The sequence below is a fragment of the Oryzias latipes genome, chromosome 5 (assembly GCF_053564925.1).
Source record: "Oryzias latipes strain Hd-rR chromosome 5, Olatipes_Hd-rR_3.1".
Taxonomy (NCBI): domain Eukaryota; kingdom Metazoa; phylum Chordata; class Actinopteri; order Beloniformes; family Adrianichthyidae; genus Oryzias; species Oryzias latipes.
The window spans coordinates 10589649-10613466 of NC_136241.1; the positions used below are offsets into that span (position 1 = coordinate 10589649).

General features: G+C 41.5%; 1 protein-coding gene across 4 annotated transcripts in view; it reads left to right on the forward strand.

Moving 5' to 3' along the window:
- The window catches only part of pax7a (paired box 7a), a 43184-nt gene extending 36392 nt beyond the window's left edge, over nucleotides 1-6792 (forward strand). For 3 of the 4 annotated variants that reach the window (XM_011474827.4, XM_011474828.4, XM_078946711.1), the window contains 2 exons: nucleotides 2890-3139; nucleotides 4145-6792. In XM_011474827.4, the coding sequence (XP_011473129.1) occupies nucleotides 2890-3139; nucleotides 4145-4260 (366 nt within the window). In that variant the 3' untranslated portion in view covers nucleotides 4261-6792. The remainder of the gene's footprint in view (nucleotides 1-2889; nucleotides 3140-4144) is intronic. The other variant, NM_001305635.1, reaches the window with a different exon arrangement.
- Nucleotides 6793-23818: the final 17026 nt, after the last annotated feature.

Consider the following 23818-nt stretch of genomic DNA (forward strand, 5'->3'; position numbering starts at 1 on the left):
TTTATCTGAAAGGATGCACATTGTATCAATTTACACTTCCCCGCTCACTTTGCCACAGGCTGATGGGAGGCTCAGAAGTTGAGAGAATTAATTACTTTTTATTATTATTATTTATAAAGTAATCTGTCTGCAGAGAATGAGGGACGAAAAAAAATGAGAGGGTGTGAGACAGAAAGGGAGGCAAGAAACGCCCTGGAGCATTGTCCTTTAAACTAGGTCCTGGCTCGCATTATCTCCCAAACCAGCACTCACACAAAGTCAAACAACAAATGAACAACGGGCTGCTGAGAGCGCGCTGCGTGCTAGGAGAGGGAAAGAGAGGAGGATGAGGAGGAGGAGGAGGAGGGAGGAAGGGAGAAACTCCTTTATCTATGAGAGTTTTTCCTGTATTTATGAAAAACTTTGACTTAAACTCAGTAGTTCTGTCTCAATATTTTAAAACGTGTGGCAGAAATAAACTGATTTATTTGCTAACATCATGTGTTAATATTATAACATTTGAAGCAACAGGTGAAGAAAAATGTTACTTTGATGTCTAGAGATAATTTTGCTTTATGAAATGTGTACAAAATAGTCTCAATCCTAATAGTTATCTTGTGTAAAAGTGCCACAAGATTAAAGATTAAAAGATTAAAGCCAGTCCAATGAAAATTGTGTTTTTGTTGCATTTGTCTTATGATGGAAAACATATATAAAGAAAATTAGGATTAAAACTGTGTTTCTGAGTATTTCTTTATTTAAATTATTGTGAATCAGAAGCAGACAAAAAAGTCCTGTTGGAAAAAGCTTGTAGCTATGTCGTAGATGCAACAATCGTGTACGTCTTTGTTTTCCTCGTCCAAGCTGGCATCTGGATATCAAAACTGTATGGTTAGATAGCTCCAATGTTTTTGTTGCACCACTAATGTTAGGTTTAGGGTTGTGAGAGGCTGTAAGCTAGCGAGAGAGAGTTAACAAAGGGATGATGGAAAATGAGAGCAGACTTACTTGCGTGCCAACAACTCAGAGGTAAATTTCTAATGAACTCCTGCTGCTCTCAGGAAACTATGCCCTAGAAAACGATACAGGTTTTTTGATACCCTACAAGCGGCATAGTCATAATTAAAAGACACTTGGGAACGCTTTTTCAATAGTTTAAAAGATGATTGGAGTGGGACTTTAAGAGCAAGTTTAAAAGTAGATGACTTTGCCTGAGTGGACTAACAAAAATAAGTGCTTTAATGAAACAAAAACAAAAAAAGTATGCACAGAAAACCAGGATCTGCCCTCTGAGGTATGCCTCATCCAAACTCATTAATATACTCCTTTCATTTATACAAACGCGCATCGCAATCTATAGCAGCTAACCCGTCCTAATTTGCTAAAATAGAAAAGCTCCAATATGGCTAAGAAAAGAGGCCATCTTCTTTTGAAGAACTTGTACAAGCATGACTAATAATGGAGCCAAATGTTGGCCATTCTATTTCATGAGGAAGCGATGTGATCAAGCTTCCATTAACCAGTGACTAAAATGGACTGGTGCCCTCCAGCTGTTTCTTGTCGGACACTTTGCTGCTTCCTCTTCCTTCACTTTACATTCAGAATATTCACCCTTCTTCCTCCTGTGTGTTTAACTCAGCTCCATATGTGAGGAACATGTGTCCTGCATGAAGGGGGCTATGAATCTTGTTTCTTATAGATAAATGTCACACACTTTGCCTGCAGATGTGTAAGGGACGGTGGGGTTTTCCTCACTGATAGAATGAACATGTGGAATTGACTAACCAGCCTTTATGTCTCTGGTTTGCTTGTAGAGCATCCTTATGGAGGACATTTCCAAAGATGAATTTATAGAAAGTCGTTTATTTACCCTCTGTGGGATACTTTTGGCTGCACACATCAGTGGTGCATTGCTCCTGCATCACCACATTTGTCTTTTCCTGCACACTTGCAGGCATTTGTCTGTGTTCTTATCACCCCTGTTTAACCACCTCCATGATGGGCTAATTGGTTTAGCAGCAGAGGGGCCAAAGGCCAGAGCAGCATAGCAAAGCTCAACATGAACCTGATGTTGAGAGGAAGGCCTTCCTGCAGCAGGAGGAAAGCATGTGTGAGACGGTTTCCTATCCACCACACCCTCTGTCTGACTCAGACACACCACACCACTCTTTACTTAAGAAAATGTGCAGCAAAAGATAACAAAGCTTCACTGATTTATCACTTCAGCTTGATTAAGCATCTTCTATTGTAAAATATTTTCCAACCTTCCTCTGATAAATTCAACTTATCCGCTACACTGAACAGAATCGCTTTCATGCAACATAAACAGAATCCAGACTTTAAGGTTCAGATGAACCAGAACCTGCAGCATCAATGGTCCACTCACTTTGGTTTGTGCAACCTTCTTTGTGTGGGGATCTGAGGGGATCATTTACCAGTTCCAACTCCATTACTATTCATGAGATGGGTAGGCTAGGGGCGAGGGATTAGGGACTCCCTTGGCGCTTGTTGAGCTGTAGGCCTGGGCTCAGGCCTCAGGCTCTGGGACAGGGGCTGTCTGGCAAGGATGGTGGGTCTATTATCACCCTGGGACTCTTCTGTCCCACTGCAGAACACTTACTGGCAGAGCCAGCTAATGGAAACAGTATCTCTTGTTCGCTTTTCTTCTTTTTTTTTTTTTAGGTAACCTCATCAGGATCCTTGTATCCTTGCTCTTCAGAAAAGATGGGAAAGTTATTCCTTTTCCCCATTTCATAGCTGAAATGGTGTCTTTCTGAAGGCTTGTTCACCGTGAAGAGCAAAGATGACACTACTTGCATGAAAAAAGTACCATTTCTCAACTCGGTGAATGCTTTGATCATTCGTTTTAGAAATTTCAAACATCTTTCTCGTCCTGTGCTTTCTTTCCAGGTGATGAGTATCCTGAGTAATCCCAGCGCAGTACCGTCTCAGCCGCAGCACGATTTCTCCATATCCCCCCTGCACAGCAGCCTGGAAAGCTCCAACCCCATCTCAGCCAGCTGCAGCCAACGCTCTGACAGCATCAAAAGTGTGGACAGCCTGGCTTCCTCTCAGTCATATTGCCCCCCCACCTACAGCGCCACCAGCTACGGCGTGGACCCTGTCACTGCAGGCTACCAGTACAGTCAGTACGGCCAGAGTGAGTCAAACTCTTTTTTAATGTGTCGACTAACTAAAAAACACTATGAATGGATGCCGTATCCAACAAGAGAGCCTTCTGACCTTTGGAGCCTGAATGGTGGAGGTAGACACGTGCTCTTGATAAATCCCCCCTTCTTACCCCACCACCTCCATCCTGGTTCAGAGCTGCCTCAGTCACACCCCACTCCACTTGGATGGGAACGAGTAAAAGGGCCACTTCAAAGAACGGGACACCCTGAGGGGCCACAATGTCCTCTTGCCCACCTCTCTTTTTCTTGTTTTCCTCACTCATACCCCCGCAGGACAGGAAAGAGTTTGCCTTATTAGATTAGCATAATTGAGTGATGCTGTCAAAGCCATTCATAGGAGGTAAAATGAAGCACACTTCCCCATTAAGCCCACAACTGACATTTGTTTGTATTTATGTGGTTGTGACTTGGCATATTGTGCATCTGGCGACTCTCATTTTCAAAGTGGGCCCATGTTGCACATGAATGCAGGCCTGCAGTGCCCGTCAGTCTGTCACCTCTTGAGTGTGCAGCGCAGCATTTTGAAGCTGACGGCAGTGCGGATGTGAGCTGATGTGAGGTTAATTAAGATGGTGATTGAGCACAGTGGATGGGTAATGAACGGAGGAGAGAGGAGAGAGCCGCTGTCTGACGATGAAAATGATCGGCCATGCAGAGTGTGGAGGGCATGAAATCAGAGATGCCAGTAGTAATGAAGACTGGCACACAGAACACACACAGGGGCCCATGTGAGTGACAGCATGGAGGCTTTACCAGGATGCACATGCTCTGTGCCAACAGCATGCCATCCTCAGACAAGGGGCAGGGGATGGATGTTTATCTTTCACTCTTACTGTGTGAATCTTTTATTTTACTATTTTCTTCTGCCATAACTCATTTCAGCCCTAATCACAGGATTGAGATGAGGGCATGACCCTAAACTACCACCTGTCTAATCCACTTTTTCTTCTTGTTGTGCTGTTGTCTCTGTGCAGCTGCTGTCGACTACCTGGCTAAGAATGTGAGCTTGTCCACCCAGAGGAGGATGAAGCTTGGGGACCACTCGGCGGTGCTGGGGCTCCTACAGGTGGAGACGGGACAGGCCTACTAGAACCTGCTCCGAACCCACACCGATTTCTTTCTTTTTCACTCTATGCCACCAGCTTCACGCTCCATCAAGTCTGAACTCCAGTGTCCCTCTGCTGCTCATTCTCCAGCTTGGCCATTTCCTCAGAGAAAGTGACAAAGTTACATGGGGCGGGGGGTCGCTTTGGGGAATGGAAGTCAAACCTGTTTGAAGTAACAGGTGGCTTTCTCCATGTTTTTCTCAAATATATTTGTGCCCCTGTCCAATGAACCCCCCCCCCCCCCCCCAAACCCTGTTTATTTTTCTCAAGGGGGCAGAGACAATTCCAAGGGTGGAGGGCCTGCTCTCCGCCGTTCCATTGGTGCAGCTCAGCACACATTTGACCTTCCACAACATGTACTTTACCTTGCTGTTCATGGTAGTTAACAAAGCCAATATCACTTGAGAGACTCTAATTCTTGTTCCTTTTTTGATATTGTTAAGATTCTCCTTGCTGTTATATGATTATGGTGAATTCTGTTGTTCTTCAATTCCATTTGTATCTTTTTTCTCTGTTAGGTGTTGGTGTGTAAAAGCACGCTGGGTGACAGACAGTCTCTGAGTGTCTATCACCCGCGTATGTTTGTGTGTGTCGGCACAGGAGTGGATGATCGTTTTCCAAGCTGCTCTTCCCCGAGCTCGAAGCGATTTGACCTTCCCACTTTCATATTTCTCTTGACATTCCTAGAGGACTTGGCCACTCTGTGGGAAGTCTGGCTCGGATGGATTCAGCAGGGAATTTAAGCGAGGGTTTTGGCGACCAATAGCTTTCCCGTTTTAACCTCCTTCCCATCCTTAGCCGTCGTCCACGGGGAGAAGGCATTGTTTGCAAAAACAGGATTGGGGAAATTAATGTATTTTGAAATATGGACCTTGCCAAGGAGGGCTAACTCAACTCCACCTCCGCCCCCATTCCTTCCAAATCCCATCTGCTAGGGAAATCCTGGGTGACTTAAACAGTGTAAAGCAGATTAAATCACACAAATATAATGTCAAAGCTAATTCACAATGACCCTCTCTATTGCTAATGTCCCTTTTTTACTTCCTCATTTATTTAACCTTTTTTTTCTTTTAACGTCTTCACTTGGTTTCTACTTTCTGACTAAATAGGCATTCCTTCAATACATTCCTAGGGCTGTGTCTGCAAAAACACTATGAGCATTCCAGAATTTTCTGTCACAAGATTAAAAAGTAGACAAGCTGTGCCATTTACACGCGCTGTGGAAAATCTCATAATCCAGTCAGTTGTGAAAGGCCACAGGTAAAAACCACTGATTGTCCCCCCCACTTCATTTTGGACCGGAGCCCTGTCTAATCCTCTACTTAAAGTACTGAATTATACAAAAAAAAACACACAAAAAAAGACAGAGAAAAAGAAAAAATGCATTAATAGTGAATATGAAGCATTTGTGTAGTACTCATAGTTAACTTTTGACATGATCTGGGACCAGCTGTTCCCTTGAAGTATTTTTTCCCCTTTCTTTCAGATAATTTTTTTTAATTGACATCATTGTGATGATGTATGCAGACTTTTGGCAGAATCTGGTTCTCTTTCACCTCTAAAAACATAATAATGTACAGTAGCTGGAGGAGATTGTGTATTGTTTGTTTAAAAAGCTATGTTTTACACTAAAACAGAAAGTACATTTAGTGAGAGGTAAGCGTGGGATCTGTGGAAGTAAACGTTTTTATTTTAACTTCTTTCACTAGCTTCTTTTAATGTTGATTTTGTTTGAATTGTATTTAATTGCTTCACCTGTTTCAGCCAAAAGTGCGGTTTCTGTTTTTCTGCCCTTTGCGAAAACAACTTTGTATAAATTAGTAAAATCTTATTTCCACGGGAACCTTTCCAAGCCGAAAGGAAAATGGAGGCTTGGTGTCTTCAGATGGACTCTCCGGACCACTCTGTATATTTTAAAGGCGGTGAGAAACAGTCTCATCTCTTATTGAACTTGGACCACGTGGGTTGGTGCTCTAAATGGACCAAGGAGGAAATTCTTCGGCGTGTGCCGTTAGGGTTGGGCCAAGCATGACTGTGACAACAGCTTCTCCTGCACCAGAAAACCAAGCAGAGTCACATATGAGTGGTGGACCAATGAGACTTCAAGAGAACAAAGGAAAGCTGATTCTGCACTGAACTGCAGCTGCTGCAGCTGCTCCGCTTAGATGCCTCTCTCGTGTATATTTTAAAAGGACAAATTTTAGAATTGTCTTTAGTGTATCAAAACCATTTCTAACACTTGCTTCAACAAACATTTGGATATTTAAGGTATACAGCTCCTTGCCCCTCCTCTTGTCTGTTTGATCCCTAACCCGTTTAGTTGCTTTCTGCCATCTGTGCTTTCCTTTCCTCCTTTTTCAGTTCCGCATGTGTGTATATTATCATGGTATAATTTATTCTGCTGTATGAAGTATTAGAGTAGTGGGAAACTTGTATTGGTATTTACTACCTTCAGCCTGTTGGTGTGTTTACTGTAACACTGGCGTAACTGTTATCAATTAAAGATCCAAAACTGATTTGGCCATTTGTTTCCTTTTTGACTGTGTGAATGATGGATTTTTGTTTTTTTAATAAAAAAAGTTACAGTTTGTTTGCTAACAAGGCATCAGTTTATCTGTGTGTGTGGGAGAGTGTATGGGTGTGTGTTTTAGAGACCCACTCTAAACATCTTTCAACTATTCTAAAAGTGTTCTTCCCAGTGGTTTTTTAATTATGATTATGCAGTTTTTAGATAAAATAAATTTTAAAAAATGCCTTTTTTTTAGTACATAGTTTCTGTAGAGCGGTAGTAGGTTATTAGAAATGTAACTCTGATATATGAGTGGGACCGTTAAAGTGGGGGAAACCCACCCCATCTTCCCGTCATCCATCTGTTTATACTCTCTCCCACTTTACAGCTCAACATAACATTACCGGTGCAGCAAAAATGGTGAGCAATATTGGAGACAAGGAAAACAAAGATGTGCATGGATCTATTTGTCTGCAATGGATGCATCAGAATGGAGCAGAGCAGGAAGCTTGTGGCCAGCCTACTTTATTTTCTATGTAACAAATATGCTTTTTTTCAAACAACACATTTTTGTCTGCTCTTGATTTACTATGGTTTGAATAAAGAAATACTCAGAAATCCAATTTTAAGCTTAATTGTGTTTAAATATGCCCTCTATCGTGAGAAAAATGCTACAGGAACATAACGAAAAAAACACGTTTATTAAAAGGGGTCTTTAGGCATAAAACAATACAATGTATTTGTCATCTTTTAGAGATTTGAAAGGCCAAAACAAAATTTCTGAAAATTAAAGTAGAAGCAAAAACTTATCAGCATAGCAGTTGGTTGTAAAAATAAACGATGAAGAAATTAATTGCAAGTTTTCTCCTTATGCTGCAGTCCCACCTGCATTGGCGATGTGATCAGTGAATGGTCCGACACCCAACACGGAGAGACATACAGAGTGTGTATGTCAAGCTGCAGCTGCAGGAAGTAATTCATTCTTTCCGGAGACCACCAGTTTTATCTGTCAAGTAGTTTGCAAGGGAATGTGGTCAGCAAATGTTTTGTGGTCAGCGCCGATGGACTAACCAGTTCAGGGCGTTCAAAACAGCAGGAGATACGTGAGACACACAGGTATGTTCTGTGAGAACGTTTCTGCAAAATATTAAGACGTGATCTCCTACTGATCAGAAAAAAAGCAAATGCAGCTAAACCGCTAACTTTTATGGCCCATTCACATGCAGAACAATAACTAATGTCGTTTGCATTAAAAAAAATTGAAAAATTAGTATTTTCAAATGTATACCAATTCAAAGGTTAAATGTAACCCTATAAATTGAACAGACCCCTGTCCTGAGTCAGATTTTATATGCCCCGTAACAAAAAAAACATGAATGCTACTAACGTTCCATTTCTTTTAAATTGAATGGAAACTACGCTTTTTGTTTCTATAAAACTGATTCTAAACACAAAAATGTAAGTGTCTGACATTTTTTCAGGGAGCCATCTAATAACATCCCACAAGAATTGTTGCCAGACTCTCTCCCTGCTGTGTGTCATCCGTCCTAAATTCCTCTGAAATGTTGTGTTCTGGTCGTCCAGATTAGACCACGATAGGTGCCATGCTTGTCCCCTTTGCTCCGGCTTGTCTTCTGAGGTGCCGGGCTGGGAGTTTTGTCTCCCTCAAACTGGACCAGGTGGCGGCTCAGTCGTTGGTGTGTAGGAAAGCTCTGTGACACTTGCCTCATCTCTTCTTTTGATCCTCTAATTGATTGACTACAGGAGCAGAGGATAAACAGAGCCCGAAAGAGCCGATTCCACTCGCCTCGCTGGAGTGCTTTAGATAAAATGTAGAGACCCGAGCTCTGCGTTCTTCCATTCCTCTCTTCTATTTGGACATACGGGCATTTAGGGTGGTTCTGTGCCATGGTGGCTTAGCTGTGGGCTGTGACCTCAGGCCTCCTGCTCCTGTACAGAAATGGCTGGCAAAAATGGGTTTGTTTAGATCACAGGGATGGAAATGAAACTCCTGAGCCTTTACTGTAGAAACCAGGAGGTCCTATCACTCAGGAGGAGGTGATAGGGAAGTAGCAATGCCTTAGACTTTTAAAATAGGTCAGGGAATGGGGGCCTCTGATTTAGATCTAGTTTTAAATTGTGCTCCTGAACCTGTGATAAATAGCCTGGTGCTGAAAGTCAGGGAGACCATGATCACAAACCGACAAAAAGCAAAAAAAAAATATAAAGAAAAGCAGGAAAGAAGTTACAAATCTGTCTCATTTTGAAATAAAAACTGTATTTCAAGACACAACTTGACAAAAGTCTGAAGCAAAAGTGATAATTATATTATAATTTTTATAAAACTGTCTTCATAAAGAGTTCAGAACCGTGTGCAGGTATGCTAAGAAATGATTAAGAGATGCTCTGGGGTTCTTGATTTTATTCTTTGAGATTATGTGTCACAGGGGGAAAAAAAGCTCCCAGCTGTCGCCATGAAAGTACTTACAGTGTAATAATCCCCCAAATCCTGTAATTATGCCAGCATACGCTGTATACCTGAGCCTCAGCTTTGTGCTCGTCACCTCAAGGATCCCCTGACACAGACGCACAGCTTGCTGTGCTATATCTCCTTACCAACTATGTATTTTACATAGGGAGAAAATCCTATTTTCAGAATATTTTAGGTTCTTCGAATTTCATGGTTACTCTTCTCAGGTATTTTAAACAGATAATCAGTCATGTATAAGTAAAAAGTAGAAGCTGAAATAAGTATTGTCCTACATTAGAGCCATCTAATTTTAACAAGAATCCCTCTCACCTGTATTCCCCTCCACGTGCCGATTACTGTCTTACAAGATCGGCTTAGACGTTTACATCCGGAGCTGCAGCTGCATTTGTAAGCGCTTCCCTTAAAGCTTCTTCTCAAACAAAAGGAGCAGAATAAAGGTCCAAGTAAAGTTGTAAATCTAAGAAATCGCAGCTAGATAAAAATCGCTGTGAAGTCTAGCTCAATTGACATTCCAAATCTGTGCTCCCTTCATAAACTAATTAATATTAATAACAAAAATGGAAATGAGTGCAGTGGCAGCCCTAAGTGACGAACAAGCTGGGAGCATTCAGTCAGGAGATTCATATACAAGCCCTTTCTCAGGAGAAGTGGGCTCTAAACAGGCGTGACGGCAGGGCATAGACCGCCATACACAGAGACAATTTTTCTAGATAATAGCCTATCACGCAGGATACAATTTAAATTAAAAAATGCAATTTTCACCTTGAAATGAACAAATGATTACAATTTCTATACAAATTAAGGCATCCAGGCTGTGCCTCAGTACTGCGCCAGGGCCATGAAACCTGACATAATTACCATGAAATACATTTTCAAATATTTGTATTTTGTCCATTGCTTTAAAACATGCCACTCTGCCTTCTGTGGGTTTGTGATCTCACCTTCTGGGGGAAATACATAAAAAAGAGGGAAAATCATCAGAGATGAAAAGCTCTTCAGCAGGAAAGATAAAATGTGGGGGGAAAACAACCTCTCATGCACACAGTAAATCAGCGCAGCTCGGCACAGCGGCCCCCAGAGCTATCTCTAAAAGCCAAATTACTGCTCCTTATCTAAGGAATCATATCTACCAGTTATCTGCTCCTGAGATAGGCTCCTCTCTCTCTTGTGCCTTGTGCTCATCGTCAGAAAAGCTATTTATTTGTGATTACAGCCACCCTTTGAATAAAAGATGTTTATGTTTGAGATCCAAAGTTTTGACGGATTCCGAACTCCTCAGATTCTTCAGAGAGAAGAGTATTGAAGGCAGAAAACCTTATTTGAGGAAGGTTGCTGGGGGTGGTCTGCTGCAGAGAGAGGGATGAAAGTGTTGCCGATGGGAAATATGAGACAAGACCTCAAACTTCTCTGACACTCCTTATCACACCAGTTTTCTGAAAGGGATTCACACAGAGATGAGGAGTGGAATTGACTTTAAATGCTGAACTTTGCGTTTGACACACGGGAAGTTCTGGCCGGTTGTTTTCAGGAAAGACTGGACAGCTGCAAAGTTTGGAGTTTTTGATGTTGCATATCTTTAATCTGTAGTCTGAAAATGATCAGACTTTGCTCACAAATTCACAAGTTCAACTCAGGATCGCCAACACTTTTTGGTGCGTAATTTGAAAAAAAAAAAAAAACAGTCGATAAAAATGTCCACACCTCACTTGCTAATTTAAGAATTCTTCCCGCCTTGTTTTCAACTCTTTTACTTATTGTTATCAAAGCTGTCATGCACTACTTGTTAATCGCCTCCTTTCTGCCTCCTCTCTTTTTTCCTCCATCTGTTGAAGTCCCTCAGCCAGAGAGGTGCACATCAGATTTCAATAGTTGACCTCTTAATGCTGAGGTCAGTGCTGCACCGGCAGCGATTTCACACTCAAGATGAAAGGGAAATGAACACTGAGGATGCTTGGGGTGACATGGGGCCCCGGCCACGGCAGCCATTGCCACTCTAACCGCTTCACTGCACCAAGGCTGGGATCTGAGGTGAGGCCAGAAGGAGATGCAGAAATTGAGGTCTGGATAAAGTCCATGGCCTATACAAATCTGCTCTGAGTGTCAGCATCGACAGAAGTACATTCAAAATTTAGTTGGCAGCAAATTGTTTGTAATCAAGAAAAACATGTAACGCACAATTTTTGTGTAACATTTTTAATTTTTTTATTACATACAATGTTTTCTTTTCCCCCCCCAAAAAACTGCTTTAGTTTTAGCATTGTTTTTTTTTTTCTTCCAGTTATCAATTTTACATCTGGAGAAAACGCATTTAAATATTCCCTATTTTTAATTTCTGGCTCAGAATTTAAGATTTTCTGGCGTCCTAAGACACAGCCATGTGCGTCGATGTGGTCAGCTGAATGCAGAAACACAAATGAGTTTTTCAAATTAGAACATCCAGACACAAAAACATAGAATAGCCTTGAGCGAGCCTAAATGTCCTTCAAGTAGACGAAAAACCAAATCAATTTATTTTCGCAAAAAAATTCTAAATATTATTTAATAATTAACTTAACTACCATAAAAGAAGCTAAATAAAATTATATGATGGATGAGGGAAACGTAGTTCAAACAATTGCTTCATCTTAGAACAATATAGGTTTGAGATCATGCATTTGAGGACAAATTAAAAATCTAAAACACTAACTTTAAGTTACTAATGTGATCGGAAAAGACTAACATGTAATATCATCAGATAAAATCAAAGGAAAATACAATAAATTTGTGAAAAATAACATTTCTAGATGGTCAAATTATCAGTTTGTAGAGGATTCTTGTTTTATTTTTTATTGTTTTTTATTGACATTAAGTTGCACCCTTTTAGCTGTTTTGCATGTGTTGAAGGAGCAGCTCACCCATGAATGACAGACCAGTAAGTGTTGTAAACTCAGGCTTGTTGTACTGTGGAGGTACTTGAGTGAGAAAAACAGAAGAAACAGTCCAAAATAAAACATTCAGAGTGCAGGTTTGTTTTATGAAATGGAACCATTTTTGAATTCTGTGATGTTGCGCTCAGATCTTGCAGCTCTGTTGACCACTGGTGAGCAGAAAAACATGGGAGACAGCTGAATGACTGCACTCAACATTTTATACTGACATGGTTTTCTCTTCAGCTACCGTCCTAATTTCATTCATTTACGTCATCCACAGTATGTGCTCAACTAATTATTCAGTGATGATGAAACTCAAACAAACTGAGCTGCACCGCTTGTTCCTGATGTGGTACGTAATGCAGAGATGCTGATAGAAAGAGGCAAGCCGCCGCAGCATCTGCAGCTCTGAAGGAGCTCCTTCGTGTCACCGCTGCAAGAACCACTGAACCCTGACAGATTATTCTTTTCCACAAATGAGTCTGAGCCACGTGAAAGGTGTCCTGATGCTTTACATCTGCCTGCCCACTTACTTGTGCATTTCTTTGCCCTCATTGAATGGCCACTGAGAGACAGTGGGACAAGGCTCGCAGTGAATGGACAGTTTGGTTACACCGCCATGAGGCTTGAGCTCCTCAGAGTAATGTACCGCCTAAGTACCTGTCAGCTTTATAAAAGGAGGGAGTAGACTGTGTAAATGTGTGTGTAAATAGAGTGTCAGATCAGGACCCCAAGGACTGGAGGTGGGGAGTGTGCACGTGAGTCCTCATGAGTGTGTGTGCCTGCACGCACATGATTGTGCGTTTTTTTTTCTTTTTTCTTTGGTGCTCACTGATGCATGCGCAAGGACATGTGTGTGTTGGAGCATGTGCTCGTGAGTGCCACAGTAATGATCATTTAACCCTGCTCAGCATTCCCCTGGGCTCCTGGTCCACCGTTTAGACTTCACAGTGCTGCAGGCTCTCTGCCTCTTCTGTCTGCTTCTCACGGCTGGGCACAGTTGGGGAGCGCCTCCTTATTCATTCATGAGAGGTGCACCGGATAAATAAAAAGGTTCATTACTGTGCTAAAGTGTTACTAATGACATGTACCTGCCACTGAGCACCTCCGAAAATCTAATGTGACACACTAAAATGGAAAATCTATTCTGCTGCACCAAGGCCTCCAGTGGTGCCAGCACATACTCTATGGAAATTTCTCTCCGCTTGCCCTCCAATTGTGTCTCTCTAAAACCAATATTTACAATCCCATAGCCATTATGTCCTACTACGCCCTCTGCGCCTGCTGTTGCGACCTCCGTATTAGTTGAAAATTGGACTTTGCAAACTTAGCAGGGGAGACGAGACACTTCTCACAGATGAGAAGGGGGCAGCACCAGGGGACTCAGCATGAAGCAGGGGGGGGGCTCCTGACTCCCTTCTGCCCCAACCCAAAACTCAGTCACAAAATGCCAACAAATATACACATAGTGTTGCTGCACTCCATCTTTCCACAGTTTAAAGTAAATGCCAACAAAAGCAAACAAGTCACTGAGTGTCTGACTTCACATTAAAGCTTGAACTGATTCTTTATGCTAACGGGTTGTGAGTTTTGAGTTGAATTTTGCCACCATAATGTTTCACCTGATCACGTACTTTCATCCACGCTAATACGCTTGACAGAACCATTGAACCAGCGACGGGAAAGGATGCTTTGGCAATAGTCTGATTGATGCAAGGCAAATGCAGCCACAAAGCTTGAGTGACAGGAGATGGGCAGGAAGAAGAAGCCTTCAAAGCTCCCACATTGACAACACTTCACATGTTTGATGACACACTTCAATACAACCGCTGTGTAGAGCACAACCAACTCATTTCTCTGACAATTTTACCGTGCTTCCATTCTAATGCGACAGATGTTATTGTTTTAATAATTTTGCAAGCAATAAATTAGCCTAAAAGTGTTGCTTTTTAATTAAAAGCATATCTAACTGCAAGACTTTAATTGCATATTTTTGTATAACCTTAGATTTGACCATAGGTCAGCTTCTACGTATATAAAACAGGCATTTATTTTGCAAATGTGCAAAGAAAAAGATAAATATTATCAGCAAAGTGATCACCTAAATAAGCCTTTGTACAGTATGAACTTAAAAAAGACATCTTTGAAAACAAAATTGAATTTAAACGTGGAGAGACAGCAAACATCAAGTCTTACCTAGTAACTGTTGTCAGATGGCTTTGTATAAATTTTTGTCTTGCTTTAAAATAATATTCAAAAATACTAAAAACATTTTTTTGGAAATTTCACCTCATGGTGCCTATTGATGCAAATATACACCAAACTACTTTAAATTATCTAATTTTAGCATCTACCTGAAAGCAAAAACATTTTTTTTCATAGCTGGAAATGAATTCACTCTTTAAGAGGGTAAAAGATCACCAACACTTTTTGACTTATAACTTGTTTTCAAATCTTTGCATGATAATGCAAACTCTGAGCGCTAAGCTTCAAATGATACAACTTTTCTTTATGCCTCAGATTGACATAAAGCCCAGAAAATAACGTCTGCTCCATTCTTTGAGTCAATAAATCAAAAAAGGCTTTTTTTTTATTTATCCACTCACCATACTCATTTCAGAAACATTCACTTTTTAAATGACCCTGAATCTCTCCTGCATGCCCCCTGCTCTCTGTGTTATTACTCAGCTGACAGGGTGTCAATGAGCTGTGTTTGTCAGCCCCCCGCCCTCCTGAGCTAAGGGACTTGTTGCATCTTTAAGGGCCTAGAATCTAATTGAATCACGACTCTCATCTGTGTCTCAGCAGAGTTTTTAAATGACTGTTTGCTCAACTTCTCTGCCCATTTCCACTGATTAATTCATACCAAGCCAAACAAAATGTTCTGCCTTGTTTGTCATGTCACATCCAAGCCCTGCAGCCCAGTCCTTATCGCAAGAAATGTCTTCAGATGTGCGGAGACCCAACAGAAAACCAGTGACTGAGTTCAAGGAGAATATCATCACTCAGTCAGAGAGACATTAGTCTTCTTGAAAATAATAAATACATTTCTTTAAAAAAAAAAACATCGATGTCCTGAGGTTAAAATCCCTCTATGGCAACACAAAGCATGAGAAAAGCGGAAAATTGTACAACATTCACCTTTTTGACCAGACCAATACACGGTGGCAAACGAGCATTTATGAAAACCTAATTTTAAAAATGATTACGGTAATATTTTCATATTTAGGAAAAACCTTTTATATGCTTTATTAATTAAATGTTATCACAGATTTGCTAAGCAGGTATATTTGAAATGGAAATGTAGAAATAATTTATTTTATAGACTTTCTTGATCACTGTCTTGTCAGGAATTTTGGGAATAAACATTTTTGTTTTGCTTTTTCCTGTGTTTTGTAAAGTATGGGTGTTGGTAACAAAACATTTGACAGTCTGTATAATTTCTGTAGTTTCTGTTGATTATGTCTTTGTTTCGAATTATTTTCCAATGCAACTTTTTATTCTTTTTATTATTATTATTATTAACATGGACATTGTTTGATGATGCTTAAACCCAAACTGCACTGATATTCTAAAGTGTATTTATTTTAAATTACCCAGAAAAGGAATTGTTCAAGTAAGATTTTTCTTTTTTTTAATTTTCTTATATTATACAGATTTTCCTTGATCATACATCCACCATAATCTTTATTTTGCTCAAACAGAGCCAATCAGAGAGGAGGTGATGTTTTTGCATGATCTCCAAAGATTTATTCATTCATTCATTCATTCATTTTCTTGACCGTTTTTCCCTTTTGGGGTCACGGGGCTGCCGGAGCCTATCCCGGCCACTTGTTTGACCAGACCAATAGACGATTTATTTCATTTAAAAAAAAGAAGGTGCTCAGGTTTTGGCTGGTTCTATTATGCTGAAAGGTTCCTTATTCCAGCATTTTCAGCTCCAATTATAACCACAGCTTCATTGGACTAAAAAATCTACATGCAAACTTCAATGTTAAAGCAAAACCACTTTTCTGTAGTATATGCCTTAATTGGCCTTTTGTTTCTTCGGTTTTCCTTATTTGTCGCCGCTTAAAAATACGGACAGAAAAACAAATATTTAAAAATGTAAATAACCCTGTTTCTAAGTTTGACATTCTGCCCCAATTTAAAGTATTGGATCATCGAATTTTAAGGTAATGTGGCATGGGCTTGTGTAAAAAATAAAAATCAGATAAAGAAATATTCTGACGCATCTTGTCATGTAGTCTATCTGCTAATGATATCATTGAATTAATTTTCCCCAAAAATGAAAAATCCAAGTCTGATTTTTATTTTGTTTTAGTAAGATTTATTTCTTAAAATTTAACCTGATTTTTTTCTAGAAACTCCTTTAAAACCATTTGTCACTGGGCAAAAACAAATGTGTTTAAAGTGTGGGTGGTAATATAGCCTCAAAGACATGTGTTTGTGTGCCTAACAGAACAGAGATCATTAAGTTCACAATAGATCATCGTAAGAGTTAAATGCTCTCCTGTTTCTGGATGACTATGGGCCTTGTGACAGCCTCTGTGATCACAACCCCCCGATGCTTCCCCAGGGTCCCATAAACCACATCAGTCCATCACCCTGACAGAACGTTCGGATTCCTGTAAGGACCCCCACCACCGCCACATCAACCACCAGCATCCAGAGTTTAGTTCTTTAAATGAAGTACAGAAATTTCAATGACTTTTACTTTTTCACATTTCAGTCATTTTAAATGACTTTTAAATTATTTTTTTATTTAACATTTTTACCAGTCAGGCTTACTATTTTATATTCAAAAATTACACATCAGGGCTCAGCTTAACTTCCATTTGTTGCACTGTCTAAGTGAAAAGCCAGCTCAGTTCCTTATTCAGCAACCTCCTCAGTCTGTGATTGACTTTTCCCCCACCAGCCTGCAGCAGATGAAGGAACAGAGCTTAAACCTGTTACTGTCAGCTTCTCACCTGGATCATAAGAACTCCTGCTCGGAGCATGCAAACCAATATCCCCCTATTCTTCGCACAGCCGCCCGGGATTCACTGCACTGGCTTTTCACAAAGAGGAGAGCCAAGCGCACTCTGTGTTATCTTATTGAGTTACCTGTAGCTAAGCTCTGAGCGAGCGCACACAATGGCAGGCAGTTAATGACAGTGCAGGGCCTAACCCCTTGTCCCCTGCCTTTCCCTGAGCCTCATTTCCGCGCGGCGGCTGCCATTTCACAGCTGTTAGCCACAGACTCTCTTTGTCATGATTAAGGGCAAATTAATAGATGCCTCCTGGTAATCAGCTTTCATTAGGGCTGTCAAACCGTCAGTGGCATTCGCTCAGTGCTCAGGACTTGGGATGATCACCTCCCATTTGAGAGACAGTGCCGCTGACAGCTGAGAGGCTGCTGTATTTGGTGCAGCTGGTGTGGCTAAAGTGTGGGTAACCAGTGCATTAGCACGCTCCTTCATGGCACAAGTGCTTGTAGTTGGTGCTTTAACAGTTCTTCTCCGTGTGGAGCTGCAAGATGGAGGTCATCGCGGGAATGACATAAAGAGTGGTCTTTCTGCTGGGTGTAATTGGCCCCAGCATGCTGAAAATGGGCTGTGAAATGTAAGGGGGGGTCAAATAATTGATTTTCCTCCAAATGCAGAATCCAGGGCAGGCGTGTTTAGTGAGGAACATACAAGAGCAGTTCAGCCCGGGCTGACTGGCATATCTGTTGAAAGTTCCCAGGGGCAGGGGAAGAGATAACACACACCTGAGACCCCGGAGCAGAGGGACGGCCATGGCGGTGCTACTCAGAGGGCAGCAGCGAGGATTCACATCAAACTTCCTCCCTCACAAGCCTGTATGTGGGGGTGGGGCTCATGCACACACACACATTCGCGCTGAGAATGATGGACAGAGACTATTGTATGTAGAAATACACTCTCCTCTCTCCCTCTGTCCGTCTCCGGTTCTCTTTCTGTCAGCCTCCCACCCTCCGTCTCTCTGCAGCATTTCTGGAATTGATGAAATAAACTCATCAGACTTCCACCAAGTTTGGTATTGTGAGGGAGAGCTGAAGTCATTTCAGTATGTAGATTTCAGACTTAAACCCATAACCGTGTTGCGTGGTGCATGACCACCCCCACCTGCTGGAGAGAGAAGGCTCGGGTGTGCATGATGGGATAGGGATGGCTGTAACAGAGGATACAGCCTGGTCCTGTGAATGTTTACTGATTTCTCAACACTACAGCCTAGGGGAATTAAGACAATAGCCTTAATGCAAATGGTATAATCTAGTGACAAAATGACACTTTATTTGCTGTGCCAAAATGGAGCTGGAATACATGTGTAAGCTAATTGAGAAGAACCAGCCACTTAACCGTCTGCTGTGCTAAAATAGCCTTCATCTTTCATTTGAAGGATTTCTTCATAGGAAAAAAAAAAAAAAGATGAATGAAGATTGTCAAGTTCCGTGATCTCTGTAATTTGATTTTGCCCAAAACACAATGATTACAAAACTTTTGCATTTCTCCCAAAGAGTCACTGCTGTCAAAAATGTAGATGAGCCACCCAAAGCTGGCACGTTGAGCTCATCATAACAGGGCATTTGCGCGATGCGTCGTCACTTCTCTTCAATTTCCTTAAGCATCTTGGTAAATTGCACCAAACAAATTCAAGATCAACTCCAGCGTCAAAAACAATGCACATAAATCCCATTTATTCAACCCATATTGTGCCGCAGAGGGCCCCTGTGTTTGCATGAAGGTAATTACAGTGGGATTTGATGTTGTGGTGTGCCCAGAATTCTCTAGCTTTAGATCAGGCTCAGGGTGCTCCACCCCATTAATACTCCATATGGGGAACCCAGCTGTGATCAGAATTGGACGAGCGGGAGGGGAAATCGATTTCATTTGCAGGATTATTGATGTAACCAAGATGCTGTTTGTATGAAACATAAAGTCTCATTTCAGAGGTTATGGACAAAACTGGATTGAGGGGCTGGCTATTTGTTTTGTTCAGTGAAACATTACAGAAACAAAGAAGTCGGTGCGCATGCTGCTGTACCGTCTGCACCCGCATTGCACCACATTAATACTCTGGAACAATTTTTTTTTCTTCTCTTTTTCATCTTTTCCCAGCCACCTCTCCGCGCTGACACAAACAGCTGCATGCAACAAATACACAACAAGGTGGGGGAAAGAAAGGAAGACTGTGGGAAAATTAATGATTTAGTGCTGCGCAGGAGACAAACACGAGGGTTCAAAGTATCACATATTGTTGGAGTAAGTAGTGACCTGGCATCCAGCCTTTTTTCAGCCTTTGCCAAACTTCCCCCTCCACCTGTTCCCTGCATATTTCGGGGGGGTGGGGGTTTATAAGTCAGGCTGACGTGTTGGCGAGGTGATCAAACATACATTAAAAAAGTATCAGACTTTCCCAGGGTTCAGATGGCCTAACAGCTGGTTCTTTCAACTGGATCTGTCTCTCCTCTAATATTCCTCCTTGTTTCTCCGTCCTCTGTGCCTGGTGGGGACCATTGTGGTTCCTATTCATTCAGCAGCAATGGCTGGAATGATGGCAATCAAGACGGGAACATTTTTGTTGTTTTTTTTTCTGTTGTGTTGCGCTTCACTTCTCAGCTCAGATGAGATTGTCCCATAAAATTGAATATTGCCAAATTAAATTATAGAATAGCACGTATGATAAAAATTAAAAATTAAAAACTGTCAATTTAGCTTAAAGTTATACCATCAAAGGCATTTGTAACAACTGGCTCTGGTCGTCAGTTATCGCGTGGGGGCCTGTGAGGGCGGTCTCCTTCTCCCGCTTCCTCGGCTTGTTCAGAGCAGATGTTCGGGGCGCTCTTGTGTCAGTGATGGGCGATGTAAAGGCAGACTTACACATGTTCATGTCGCCATATCTTTACAACTGAAGAAGGAAGTTATGTCATCGAGCCAGCTGGCTCTAATGTGCACAGCGGCACTGTGTGAAAAATATGGATCAGAGGGGGAGCCAAACTTGAACTTGGCCGACTCACTTAGAAATATTTTTGCTTTGGGTTGGAGGTGTTGAAAGATTGAAGGCACCTGGGGTGGAACTTGTGCAAGTTTGAGCATTCATGCTCATTTTACAGCACTTTACTTTTGTCATTTACACTTGTTGTTGTCTTAAGAAAAAAAAAGAATTAGGATTCAGCTTGCTACTCCTGGAAGTTGTGGTGAATGTGTATTTTGTCAGAGAGAAATCTGAGCCAAGCCGTTTTCACAGGCCGTGTGTGCTGTTTTGATATGGGCCTGTTTGGAGTGAGAGGGGCAAGAGGGCCCCTCTGGGAGAGAGGGCTGAAGCTCTGTTCTGGGGTTTAGGTCTCCATCTAGCCTAATAAAAAACACTTAAGCCAAACAACCCCCTCTTGCTCTCCCAGTGTCTGATCCTGGGAGCTACCTGTAGGCCTTCCACAGAACACATTTAATAACCACCCCCATATGGCCTAGCCTTGCTGGGCAGTGCACAAGCACTAGAGTAGCAGCACACCATTCTGGGAAAGGTTTTCTGCTAACAGACTGTTGCAAAGGGTGCATACGAAGATCCGCTCAAATTAAAAAAATTGTTGTTGGTGTTTTCAACATGTTGTTGCACTTTTCTCATGACGGAACATATGTAAAGAAAATGTAGCTTAAAGAGTGTGTATTCATTCAAATCTACAGACGGTGGGCCACAAGCCTCCTGCCCCGCTCCATTCTGATGCATCCACTTGCAGACGACTAGATCATGTATGTCTTTGTTTTCCTTGTCCGAGCTGGCATCGGACTAAAAACTGTTCAGCTGGATAACTCTGACATTGCTCGCAATTTTTGTTGCATCAGTAATGTTAGGTTGGGCGTGTGAGAGGTTATAAAGCAGGAGAGAGTTTAAACAGATGGATGATGGGATGGGTGTGCCAAAAACTTCTACCCACAACTCAGAGGTGAAAGAACTCCTGCCACTCTGCAGAGAGTCCCAGAAAAGGACCTAAGTGTTTTATTTTATTTTTTTATAACAATAATTAAAAGACCACCGGAAATGCTTTGAAAATAGATCAAAAGATCATCGGAGTGGGGCTATAACCACCACAAGACTCTTCTTCAAACTTTGATTCATTTAACCACACTCAAAACAAAACATGTTCATGTTTGCTTTTCTCTAATTTAAGACATTCTCCCTTCAAGGTGCTTGTTGAGGTGGCTTTTCCTTTCGCCACCATAATCCCTGGTTTCGTTTCCACACAGACTGTGATGTGCATGAGCAGGAACATAATAAAAGAGACTTTTGTTTTTCATAGTGTTAAACCTGGATAAAAAGTGGCATTTTTTTATTTGTTTTGCCTCATGTTTGATTCTTGGTAATGCAGACAATCAACAGGGTAGAGGAGTTAAGTGCATTATAAATTACTGAGAGGGAGCCACCTCGCTCTTGGAGCTCATCCTGATGCTACTGCTGCCACTTTGGGTTATGTGAGGAGGAAAGTACTTTAGCGAAGACCGTGGAGCTGCGCCACAGCGCTCCTTTGCATATCAAATAAACAGCAGAGCACCACGGCTGTGCCAACCCAGACGGCTATGTTGTATGTACTCTCTGTTGCACATGCATGCATATGTTTGTGAAAGAGCCATTGAAGTCTATTGAATATCTCCTGTAATGCAGGTCATGGTGAAACAGTGTCTATGATGAAGTGTTTGCGTGCAGACTTCTGAGGAAGCGTCTCGGATACCGAGCTTCACCTACGACATGTGACATTTTGCATTTGGAGCATCACAGGTGAATCTGGTAATTAAGACAAAGCTACACACAGTGAAGATAATTAGGAATTTTACACAAGTGAGGTTGCATAGTAGCTCTAACTGGTTTTGTGCATTTGAATTCAGGTGTATTTAAATGCTGCATGCCATGTCTGACTGTAAAAAAAGAAATTTTTCCATATTTTCATGCCGAAATCCCTTGTTTATACTTCATTTCTCTGTGTCCCCAATCCACAAAGTAAAGATCCATGACTCTTATTTTCATAACAAAGCTTTCCAGGGTCCAGCGAACAAACTGTTGTATGGGTGTACTATTGATTTCACATTCACACGTCCAGACTTAAAGGGACTATAGGATTGCCCGTGAATCCCAAAATCTCTGTGCTACTCACAGTCTGTCAAGTTGACATCCACTCTCCTCTGTAAACTGGCAAGATTATTCACTCAACAGGATCTCTCTGCCTTTCATCCTGCAAACTACAGGCCAATTCCACCGCTGACAGCCAAGTGATAGCATACAGATGGAAATGAGGGCGAGTGGGGGGAAATGGTGCTGTTTGTCAAACACTGGAAAGAGCTTCTGGGTTCACACACTAGACTCGCACCAGGCTGGGTCTTCTGAACTGACTCAGAGTGAGGTCTGAGTAAAGCAAATCGTCCACTTAACACAACGCATGATGGCTGTGGGCTTCCCTTTATTGCCAATCTTAACTTATAACAAATATGCAGCAATGGAGACAAAATACAATTTTCCCGCTGTTACTGATGTCACTTGTCTGTGAATGTAAATTCTTGGTAAAAATCTGAGAGGAACTAAACTGGTCTTAAAACTTTATAAAAGCAATATCTGCTGTGAAATGTATTTTTCCTTTCCTTGAGCGACAGACTCCTCTCTGCAGTACGCTGAGCTACACAAAGACTGTCATCTCCCTTTTCAATGAAAGCAATGGTATCCGCTTGGAGATGGTCATTGTGCTCTCTGGATCACAATTCACAGTCACTGGAAAGAAACCAATTTGAGCTCCTTTCAAGATAATGCAAATAAATATCAGCCCCGATTTGCCTGTTTTTTTTTCTCTCCCAACTTTTCCTCTTTTCACCACTTATCAGCGAGAAGAGCTTTTCGCTCTTTCTTGAGGGTCGAATGAAAGGTCTCTCTTTTTTTTTCAGAATCAAGGCAGTGGAGAAGCCTGGTCCAGGACTGATTCATGTCGCACACACTGGCGGGATGTTATGCATGGATAATTGATTGTTAAAGCAGCATGGCCACTGTTGGATCTTGATGGTGCTGCCGAAATGTCACCTTACTGATGTTACAGCGGCGCCGATATTAAAAAGACTGCTCTCAAAGACTTCCATCTGAGCGCACTGCTCTCCCACTGTGTCTGGGAGAGACAGCACTGTTTGTCAGGCTTCTATTTCAGTGAGACAGATCTCGCATTTGCAACCTTATCTGCACAGGACAGTGCACCCACTTCCAGAGATGCATTGAAGACTCCCAATCACAGGGATATATCGCTTTCCTTTTAAAGTGAAAATCAAACGTGTGGGAATACTGAGAGAAAAAAAACATAATTGAGAACTCAAATGATTTATTTAAAGGTGGTTTGTCTCCTTCCAGACCCAGAAAAATGACACGCCTCGCGGCAAATACCCCTTTTAATAATAATAAAGAATCCGTCATTTTAATGAGAATCTTTGCATTTAGATTCTAGGAAGTTTCAGTCAAAAACTACTTGAAAACACCTCACATATAATGACCAATAATGTCTGCATTTGTGAGAATTGTAAAAATAATTTTAAAAACTAGTTATTTTTAAAGTTATAGAGTTTACCAGCAGCCCAGATTGGATTTGAAGACTTACAAGACTA